Here is a 10,678-nt window from a genome sequence, read left to right as displayed (position 1 = left end):
GGGGAAAAAAAACCTTGTTTTAGTTTTAGCAGAGCTGAAGAAATGGAGCTGATCGACGAAGTTACTCTAGTAGCTAAACATGTGCACAGGTGGAGGCTTCGTGATCGTAGCGGTACACTTCCTGCTGGTCAGATTGTTTTAACGGTTACGGAAGACGAGAATCAATGGTGGCAGTTTGAATGCCGGAGTGAAGGAGACATGCACTGCATCACCGGCATCGAGTGGAGCCACTTTGTTCAACCAAGGATCGATGCTAGGCTCACTCTTTATGCTCAACAAGACGGTGAGAACTTCCACAGAATGAAGGTGATAATGGGGAGGAACTAGAGAGCTTATTTGTGTAAGGGTGTAGGAATGAAAGTATATGATATTATCATGGTCGGTTTCTGCTTTTATTAGTGCAACTTTATTGAAGCCAGGCACCATTGCTTTCTGCTGTTGCATGGTTTTAAAAAAATGTCGTTTTCTTTTCTAATGCTTAAGCTTAGTTATGCAATCAGAAATATGCTCCATTCTTGGTGATGTTATATATTAGAATCTCTTTAAATTAGCTCAAACAAACTTAGATATATATTGTTGATAAAGACAGAGTTCACCCAAAACACAACACATGACACAGTCCATTCACCTCCCTTAAAATATTGAAAGAAGTAAATGATTGTATACACATGATCCATTCATGCTTTCTCCTTTGAATACTTACATCAGCTGCGATAGGACTCAACAGGATCAATGCTATCTTCCTTTCTTACTTTGTACTATTTCATCACTAAAATCTACTAATCTAGTTAAGATTTATTTGAAGAGAATGCAAAATGCAATCTCTAAAACAACTCTAAAAAGAAAACAATAAAATTCAAATGTTAAATTTCCAATACTCTATGTAAGTTCTGAGTGTATAAGAATTTTTGAATTTGTTAACATGTACATCAATTACGATAATAGTCTTCATCAAAGTAGCCTAAAAAATATTATTAAGAATATTCTAACAAACAGAAAAAAATCCATTTGGGCTGTCATGTAGGATCGCCATTAGGGAGGTAATGGAGTTTAACAGTAGAGTGACAACTTCGTAACAAAATAATAACGTAAGTAGCTAAAACGTAACACTTCAAACATAGGTGACTAAAATGTAATCTGAGGCAAACAAAAGTGATTATTTTTGTAGTTTACCTTTTTTTATATTATTGAATTTTTTATGTTTTAAGTTTAGAATAAAAACAATAGGTTAAAAGGGTCTAATTTTATTATTATTTTTAAATTAATTTCATTTGATGGATTCAAATAATTCGATATTTGTTGATAATTTTTACTTTGTAGGAGCTAAATCAAATAAAAGAAAAAGGACTAAATTCAAAATTTATAAAGAGTACAGGGACTAATGGCACATTTTAACCTTTTGTTGCCTCCTAAAATGAAAAGTAGTGTGCTAATGAGATATTTAGCGGAGTGCCCAAACTGGGCCTTTAGTTCCATATTTGCTCTGTTTTCCCCGCCATTGTCTCTATGTTCATGCACAGATATGGGTTCTGAAAATCCAAATCCTTTCCAAGCTTTGTTCCAAACTGTTGAAAGATTCTCGAATTGTGTCCAAACCCACCTCGCCAATTTCACTCAACAGGCTCATCGTTCATTACCCACCAAGAAAAACCCTCTCATCTCTATTTCATCATCAATAAACGCCGACTCCCCTGCCACAAATACCCATTTTCTTGTCAAGGTATTTACTTGCGTTCTTCCCAGTAGGTCATCATTGATATGCTTGTTTGCTTGGTATCGATTTCGAGGCTGGTAAAAGTTAATCAATGGTGTTGCTCGTAGTTTTGCTCATTAACTGTTTGACAAAATTTGCAAATGACGCCTATCTTCTTTTTAAGAAATTGTTATTTATTTCTGAGACCCATTTTGTAGTTATATAAAATTAACATGGTCGGTTGAATGTTTATTGACAGAAACCGGCTGCACCGGTGACTAAAGAAGAACTTGGAAGAGCTACTTGGACTTTTCTTCACACTCTTGCTGCCCAGGTCTTTTCATTTAGACCTTTGCTTTTGGTTCCCCCCCCCCTTTCTATTTTTCATTTATAATGCCTACGATTTTGCCCTGATGACCGTTTGAATGAGGCTTCTTTAACCGTTTTATTTATTTTTCAGTATCCTGAAAATCCAACAAGGCAGCAAAAGAAGGATGTAAAAGAGCTGGTATAATATCTTAATTTCCTTATTCAATCTTTGTAATTTCTGGGATCAAATGAAGCTCGATCCCGATACAGGTTTGACTAAAAGTGAAATAAGTTACCAACAAGTGTTAGGTGTAGTGTTAAACACATAGCACTCCCCAGTGAGAACTGAGGTTTGAATTCTAGGGACAATATTGTTGGGAGGGGCAGCTATGAATCCTGAAAGGATTAGTCTTTATGAGTTGTAAAACTGATATGAAGGATACCTTGGCCATACAAAAAATATGAGTTGAGTCCAAAGACTAAAGTGCTGCTTAGCTTAATTACTCCCCAAGTGTCTACCATATCAGTTTTTGATTATTTAGACTTTTAATGACATTAAAAGAATTGTAAGGATAGCTTATTGTCCTTTATAAATTATTTAAACCGACCAATGACGAGTGATTGGCTTGCAGATGTCAATATTATCTCGGATGTACCCCTGCCAGGAATGTGCAGATCACTTCAAAGAAGTTTTGAGGTATTTTTTTTGTCTGCTCCACATCGCTTTAGTCGATACATGTTAAGAATTTTCATGCAACCACTTCCGTTAGCCTTTCTTTTAGATGGGATAATAAAAAGTGACTGCCGAGCAAGACCAGGAAGGTATTTGGCTTCACATCCCCATACGGGTTTGAAATTGTGGCAGCACTAGTATAAGTATTTGCAATAAAAGCTAGAAGGAAAAGCGAGAAAGAGACCAAAAGTAACTCAGTCCTGGAATTATTGGAACTGCCAAGTGAAATATGATGAAACTTCTAAGTCTAAGATTTGGTTAAATCAAAAAATTATTTGTTTGTTCGATATCTAGTTATTCATCATTTAGTTGGGAGGAAAGCTGTGGAAGGCCGTACGTCGATTTTACTGTTTCCCTGTTTATTCATAATGTTATATAATATTGGATTGTTCTCACTTGATTCAATCAAAATTTTGTATTGGAGGTTCTTCCTATATATATAATGTATGTGTATGTATATATGTATGTACAATGGCTTCCATTGATATTAATCTATGCATATGCTTTTCAGGGCAAACCCTGTAATGGCTGGATCTCATGATGAGTTTTCTCAATGGCTCTGTCACGTGCACAACGTTGTTAACAGAAGGTAAATTCCATAGTCTATCTCTTTATTGTTGCAGCTCATGCTTGCATGTCAATTAACATACTTGCCTAGGCAGATATGCCACGGTGCCCTACCGTAACGATTATTCTGAATAAGCATGTGCCTTAAGCTTTGAAACATATTGTATTGACCTTATTCAGTGCCTCTACTATAGTTAGTTGACATTGGTTGTTTCCATTAGCCTTGGAAAATTGATATTCCCATGTGAGCGAGTGGATGCAAGGTGGGGCAAGCTAGATTGTGAGCAGCGTGGCTGTGATTTGCAAGGAGCAACATCGAAGCATATCGAACCCTGAGTTCATGGATGTAGGTAGTGGTGGTTTAAACCCTGCTTTTATATTTATTTGTTTCTTGGTACCGAGTGGATGACTACCGGCGCAAAGAAGAGGGAAAGGAAGAGAGGGTGGAAGAACTGAGTTGGATGATTACACTAGTAGTTGGAAACATTATACAGTCAAAGCTCGAAGTCTACTCGTCTCGGGTTACAGATATTGAAATTCAAGTTCCAAAATTGTTGACCGTCACTCTTTAAAAATGAATGATTGTATGTACCAATTAAGTTTTGGGTACTTCAAGGTTGGTTTCAACTTGTATAGCACAGGTTCTATGAAAATGGTCTGAGCATTTAATAGAATCAAGTCGAATTAAGTGAAAAAGCTTCAAGTTAATCGAGTTGACGGGTCCTATTTTATCATCCTAACTCGATTTGAAATTTATTTGAATTGAGTCGAGTGAAATGAAATTTAAGTAAAGTCGAATTTAGTGAAATTTGTTCGAGTTAAATTAAAAAATTAAACATATCAAATTAAAAATTCATGTAGTAAATTTGAAACTCTGTATATTTGAAAACTTTTTACATCCCTAAATTGTTATTTTAGAAATTTTTTAAAGATTTAATTTAATTTATATATTCTGTAGATTCTTTTTAAAATTTTTTAAAATTATCTAAAAATATAAATTTTGCAATTTTTATAAATATTTTAAAATTTTAAAACTATTTTGAATTCTTTTTGTAATTTTTGTTGAGTGAGACTAATTTGTTGATTTTCAAAATTGAAAAGGACCAAAAGGGTATTTACACTAATTTTTTATTTGAATTATTCGAACTGTAAAATTTAATTATATTCAAACTTGAAACCTGACTTACTTATTCGAGTTGATTCGGAAAAATTGAATAATTCAATTAAATTAACTTGAAATTCGATTTTTTTTTATTTTTTTAAAATTGAATTGAGGTTTGCTCACCTCTAGTCCTAAATTAACAATTTTCTTTTCTGGTTGTGGTGGCTTTTATCAAGCCTTAGATCAATATTTCATTTACGCGAGTAAAAGAAAAACATGATATTAAAATTATATTTATATGAAAAATATATATAACTAAATTATAGTTGAAATGATAAAAGTACAAAAAGTGTTCATGATTTAATGTGTTTTTAGGTTTGAGTTAAATCCTTAGATAGTGTATTTGTAATTGTTTTATTTAAATATTTTATATAAAAATAATGAAAGAGGAAAACAATAATATATTATTAAATTCTTTATTAAAATAGGGTTTTAAAGTAATTTTTTAATTGAATTGGTATTGAGTTGATTTATAACAACAACTTATTAAAGCACTCTTAATCGAGTTGGTATAGATTTCAAAATCGTTTCCAAAATTGCGAGGCATTTTGTTTGAAAATTTTCTTACAAGGATGAATCAAGAATTTGGTAACATTCCACTTATTGGTTCTTGAAATTTTTTTGTCAACGTTAGTCTCCAAATTTAACAACTACTCAAAATTTATTTTTTTTAGTCACCCAACTATATTGGATTTTTAGGTGTTTTCGTTTTTATGTTAACCAGTTGGTGACCAAAAAAGACAAAATTAAATAGTTGGATGGCCATTTCGTAACTTTTCATAGTTGGGTAATGAAAAAAGGAATTTGTTAATAGTTAGGTGACAAAAAAGAAATTTACTAATAGTTGGGTGACTATTTGTGCAGTTGACCCTTTTTGTTTTAAAATTTCAAGTGATGATATGGCAAGTCTCATAGTGGCACATCATCATACCTTAATGAAATCTAATTTCAGGGATCAAATTAAGAAAAAAATGCCAAGGACTAAAGTGTAAAAGTTAACAAGTTCATGAACTAAATATTATTTTTATCACTTATTTTTGCCCAACCTTGACAATTTGAAACCTAGGGTTTTCGGATTACATCTATAAATACTCTAATTTTCCCACTACACCAAACCCTTCCTCCAAAACTAGGCCGCTTCCGTTTATCAGAGCTTTCTTCGACGAGCAGCCATTTGTAATCAATCATGGGTCATTCTAACGTCTGGAACTCTCACCCCAAAACCTACGGCCCTGGCTCTCGCGCATGGTAACTTCGTCTCTCAATTCCCCCTTCTTTAATTGCTTAGAAATTTCAAATAAATTACTATTGTTACTTTTTAGTGTATGTCAAACGGAAGGAAATGAAATTTTAGGTTGTTGATTTTTGACTGCACTAATCCAACGAATTAGCATGCTCATCTTTGTGGTTTAGGGTTTTAATGGTGTAGGATTTGCTTAGATTGAGACTGTTTTGAGTTATTTGAGGTACTGCTTTGCGTTTGGGAATTTGAGTTGTAATCGATTTAATATTACGTGATAAGATACCTTTTTTCTGTTCAAATTCATTGGATTGGTTGGATGCCATTAATTGAAATTCTTATAATTATTAGTGGATTTCAAATTCGTGTTTTATCTTACAAGTATATAATCACATTACCATAGCTATAATTCAAGGTATTTGCTAAATTTGGGTAATGTGTTGGTTAAAAGATTTTCTTCTTCGTTCTGTTTTTATAGCCGAGTGTGTGGAAACCCTCATGCCATCATCAGGAAGTACGGGCTCATGTGTTGCAGACAGTGCTTCCGTAGCAATGCCAAGGAAATTGGATTCATTAAGGTATCGCATTGTTACTTCGGTGATTACTTTTTTTATGGTTAATCGTTTATCGCTACGATAATCTTCATATTCTTTTTCTTTTGTATCAGCAATTTCTTAACCTCCGGGTGTTGTTGTTATGTTTTCTATTTTGCAGTACCGCTGAGGAATGTTTATATGGCTAGAAGTTGGAAACACTTTTTAGCTAGTATGAACCTTTGTTTCGAAATTGTAGCAACTTTTAAGATAACATTGCTGTTTTTTTTTAATTTAGTTTAAAAGCTTGAAGTTTTGTTTCTGCAAAGGATAATTTGTTGTTTTCTCAATGAAGTAATCATACTGTTTTTATCTTACTTATTGTTAATTTTGGTATAATCTCCTATGCATTTTGATGATGATGTTGATTATTAGCATTTGGCAATTCCATAAATGGAATTCAAGGTTTTAACTTGTTTGAGAACTTATTTATGGTTATGAAAGTATTGTTGTTTGCTGGTGTTTTTGTTGTTAATTGTGGTCCATTTTTGAAGGTTAGAAAATGGATGACAACAAGCACATGCTGGAAATTACATTATGTATTTTTTGACACCAAACTATTAATTTTTTTTAAATTGGTCACTCAACTTTATTGGATTTTTTTGTCCTTTTTTGTTGGGGTGAGCAAAACTTGATTCAAAAAAATTTGAATTTTGAGTCAATTGAATTGAGTTATTTGATTTTTTTTAAGTAAACTTAATAGACCTATTCATTGGTTGGGCTATTCACTTAGGTTTAAAGGTTTATTTGAAATTTAAGAGGGTTTGAAAAAAATATTAGACTTGAAAAATGGACTTGGGTAAAAAAGTTAGGCCTATTTAAAATGTGGGTTGGGGTACTTGTTTTAAGTTTATAATGTTTTATGTTATATTATTTTAATATATTATGTAATTTAAAACCCATTAATAAAATAAGCTTATATTAAATATATAATATTACATTAATAAATATTAAAATAATGGTAAGATAATATAAAAATGTCCAATAAATAAAGAAGGTATGAAATTATTAAATATTAAAATAAAGTAAAATAAATATTTTTTTAAAAAAATTAAAAATAATATGGAGGGGCTTAAAATAGAATTGGGTTAATTTTTTGCAAATATAGATTTTTTATAAATATAGGTGGGTTTGGGCAAAATTTAGGTTCAGATTTTGGGTTGGGTCAGGCTTGAGTAAAGCATAAAGTATGTTGATATAATGCTTAGGCTAAGTCTAAACTTGACTCGACTTAGCCCATGAACATTTCTAAACTCAGCAGTTCAAGTCGAGTTAAATTTTAAAATTCGAATAATTCAAATAATAAATTGGTGTAAATAATATCTGTCAATTTTGAAAATGAACAAATTGATCTTTTTCAACAAAAATATATATAAAAAATAATTTTAAAAATTTCAAAATTTACATTTATTAATTTTTTTTTAAATTTCTAAAGAATATACAAAGAAAGATAAAATTTTAAATTTTTTTAAGATAATAATTTTGAGACCTATAAGTTAATTAATGATTTAAATTTTTTTGATAACATGCTAATATATACAAATATATATATGCCAATTCATCAAGACTTGATGTTGGTTCGCTCTACAAGGTGGGCTTTATTATATTTTAGGAAAGTTTATGTTGGGGATCGACCCGTATATGCAACGAGAAAATAAAAGTAAAAGTAGAAAAGATCAAACACAGAAATATTTACGTGCAAAAATTCCTCCAAAAAAGAGGGCAAAAAATCATGGGCAAATGAGACTTCACTAAATGAGTAAAAATCGAAAGAGTACAATATGAAGATAAACAAACCTAAATCCCTAAAAAGAAAACACTCTGGCTAAAACCCAAAATTCTCCAAAACTCACAGAACTCTTTCAATTTAAAAGATGATGAAGATTATTATTCTAGGTTACAATAGCCCTTTTTTAAGCTAAATTCTTAGATTAAATATGACTAAAATAACCTAAACTAATCAGAGTTTAATTGGGAAAACAATAGTAGGATGTAACTAGGAGAAGAAAACCAGGTTGAATTGGGGAACACATCGCCACATCACATGCTCCTTCTTGGGATGTCGTTCTTCGCGCCATCAGGACGTGGCCAATCTTCTCGTCGAGGTGTTGTGGTCGTCTTGTCACAACATCAACTCTTCCTTGTCGAGAAGTTGGCTCGTAAATACGAGGCACACTCCACAGTTTAAGTTGTTCAAAATTGTTGGGATCGCGGCCAATAGTAAGGACATCCTCAACAAGATTCGTTGAAGCATGCATTGAAGAAGCGGTTGCAATCTTCTTGTACCGGACAACATGAAATAGGTTGAGAAGTTCTGAGAAACGAGAGTATAGTTCATGAAGCTCCCTCGAATTAAGTTGATCAATGGGAGTTTTCCACCAACAATTAGTGTCTATCCCACTCTTAGAGTTTGAAGAACCAAAAGTGTGTATAGTTAATTATGCTTAGTTAGTCTATGGTACTATGAAGAAACTATTTCAATAAATTGATAATATCCATTTGATGTTTAACTATTTATTAACTTGTTAGTAATTGAGTCTAATATTGGATCAAGTAAAGATATTTCTTGAATACGATACTTATAAATCTTATCTCATTGATCAATAGTATATAAATCTTATCTCATCCATCTTGCTTTTAAAGACCAAATTGTTGTCATATAGTTTGCAAACATATTGCATTGTTTTACAATTTGTGTAGCATGTAAGTTGTGCAAAATGTTTGAAAGAAGGAAGAGTAGCAAATAAATAAATAAAAACAAAGTGCACAGAAGAAATATCTAATTTATTGCATTGCAAGCAATGCAATAAATTAGATATCTGTTATTTCCTTCTATACACTTTGGGTCTTTTTTTTCTCCATTTCATTATAGGTTCTCTCTCTTTCAAGCATTTTGCACAATACAAAAAATGGCGATACAATGCAATATGTTTGTGGGCGATGAGCTATCAATGATCAAGTCCTTAAAAACACGATTGACGAGACAAGATCTATATACAATTAATCTACGAGACAAGATTTATAAATACCACATTCAAGAAATACATGTACCTACTTGATTCAATATTAGACTAATTACTAACACGATAATTGATTCTTAAACATTAGATGGATATTATCAATTTGTTGAAATAGATTTTTCATAGTACGCTAACTAAGCACAACTAACTAAACACACTTTTGATAAGCGAGAAAAGACCTAATTTCATTTGTTTGAGCCTTTAATTCTTGAGTTTTATGTTTTATATATGCATCCCATCTAATAAGAAATTTATAATTCCAAAATATCCAAGAAGACTAATAAAGCATTCTGTTCAAAAAGTGTTTAGCAATAGATTCAATAGAAGAGTAATCAAATGAAAACGATTTACCTCTCGGAGGGAAGACAATAAAAAGAATCTCAATACCACATAAAATGGAGAGCTCACGTATTTTTTTTTATAGATTCCAGATTGGCATTTCAAAAATGTGATCAATCAATCATCCTCATTTTCGATCTCAAGTTTTTGTCTTCCCCAGTTTTCTTTCATATGTTTACTATTGCTAAAAGATCTTTGAACAAAAGAAACAAGCAAAAAGGTTAAAAATGAATGCTTTATTAGCCTTCTAAGATACTAAAGAATGAAATTCTTATGGACGAAACGCAAATATATAGGACAAAAAAGGTAAAAAAATTAGAGGCTCAAACAAATGAAATTAGGTCTTTTAATGGTAATCGTTTGCCACTTACCAAAAGTGTGTATAATTTGTTTTGTGATACAATGAATTTGTTTCACCAAATTAATAATATCCATTTTATGTTTAATAATTGATTCTCGTGTTAGTAATTGAGTCTAATACTAGATTAGATAAGTGAATTATGTATTTCTTGAACGCAACATTTATAAATCTTATCTCATCGATTCATCGTATATAGATCTTGTCTCATCAATCGTGTTTTTAAGGACTCAATTGTTGTCTTATAATTAATTGAATGTTTGAATGAGGGTCGAGGGAGGACTTATATAGAAATGAAGGAAAAAAAAACCCAAAGTGCATAGATGGAAATAACAACTATGTAATTTATTATATTGCAAATTATACATTTTAGAACACGTCAGGATGTGTAAGCATGACGTGTTCTACCAATGCAATATGATGCATGACAAATAGGGGCGAAACTAGAGAAGGCTAGCAAGGCCCAAATCTCCTAAAACTTGTTAATTTTCAATTTAGTCATTATATTTGGTTCATCGTTCAGATTATTTTTAGCCCACATTAAATATCTAAAAATATGATCATTTATATTGGCCCCAAAGTTTGCATTTTATTTTTCAATTCACATAATTTTGTGTGTTTTTTTGTAATATAAAAATTTATATGCATATTTTAATTATTATAC

The 10,678-nt window shown here is 31.4% G+C and overlaps 2 protein-coding genes across 3 annotated transcripts; both read left to right on the top strand.

The window, feature by feature from the left end:
* The first annotated feature begins 1,398 nt into the window (after positions 1-1,398).
* Positions 1,399-3,998, top strand: LOC107898793 (FAD-linked sulfhydryl oxidase ERV1). Of its 2 annotated transcripts, none has more exons than XM_016824336.2 (6): positions 1,399-1,720; positions 1,953-2,027; positions 2,154-2,201; positions 2,635-2,699; positions 3,247-3,324; positions 3,524-3,998. In XM_016824336.2, the coding sequence occupies exons 1-6, from the start codon at positions 1,415-1,417 to the stop codon at positions 3,636-3,638; spliced, it is 687 nt and encodes a 228-aa protein (XP_016679825.2). In that variant the 5' UTR covers positions 1,399-1,414; the 3' UTR covers positions 3,639-3,998. The 2 variants fall into 2 exon arrangements, with proteins under 2 accessions (XP_016679825.2, XP_016679826.1); XM_016824337.2 differs by having other exon boundaries at positions 1,429-1,791.
* Positions 3,999-5,508: 1,510 nt separating this feature from the next.
* LOC107898794 (40S ribosomal protein S29) lies at positions 5,509-6,614 on the top strand. Its single transcript, XM_016824338.2, has 3 exons — positions 5,509-5,712; positions 6,183-6,282; positions 6,419-6,614. The coding sequence occupies exons 1-3, from the start codon at positions 5,651-5,653 to the stop codon at positions 6,425-6,427; spliced, it is 171 nt and encodes a 56-aa protein (XP_016679827.1). The 5' UTR covers positions 5,509-5,650; the 3' UTR covers positions 6,428-6,614.
* Positions 6,615-10,678: the final 4,064 nt, after the last annotated feature.

This window comes from Gossypium hirsutum, chromosome D04, assembly GCF_007990345.1.
Source record: "Gossypium hirsutum isolate 1008001.06 chromosome D04, Gossypium_hirsutum_v2.1, whole genome shotgun sequence".
NCBI classification, from domain to species: Eukaryota; Viridiplantae; Streptophyta; class Magnoliopsida; order Malvales; family Malvaceae; genus Gossypium; species Gossypium hirsutum.
This window is presented reverse-complemented; position numbering and strand designations above follow the sequence as displayed.

Coding starts and splice junctions, on each gene's coding strand:
- LOC107898793 (XM_016824336.2), top strand. CDS start 1,415: ATGAAAAGTAGTGTGCTAATGAGATATTTAGCGGAGTGCCCAAACTGG. Junction 1,721..1,952: donor ATACCCATTTTCTTGTCAAG/GTATTTACTTGC, acceptor GTTTATTGACAG/AAACCGGCTGCACCGGTGAC. Junction 2,700..3,246: donor CACTTCAAAGAAGTTTTGAG/GTATTTTTTTTG, acceptor TATGCTTTTCAG/GGCAAACCCTGTAATGGCTG.
- LOC107898794 (XM_016824338.2), top strand. CDS start 5,651: ATGGGTCATTCTAACGTCTGGAACTCTCACCCCAAAACCTACGGCCCT. Junction 5,713..6,182: donor GGCCCTGGCTCTCGCGCATG/GTAACTTCGTCT, acceptor CTGTTTTTATAG/CCGAGTGTGTGGAAACCCTC.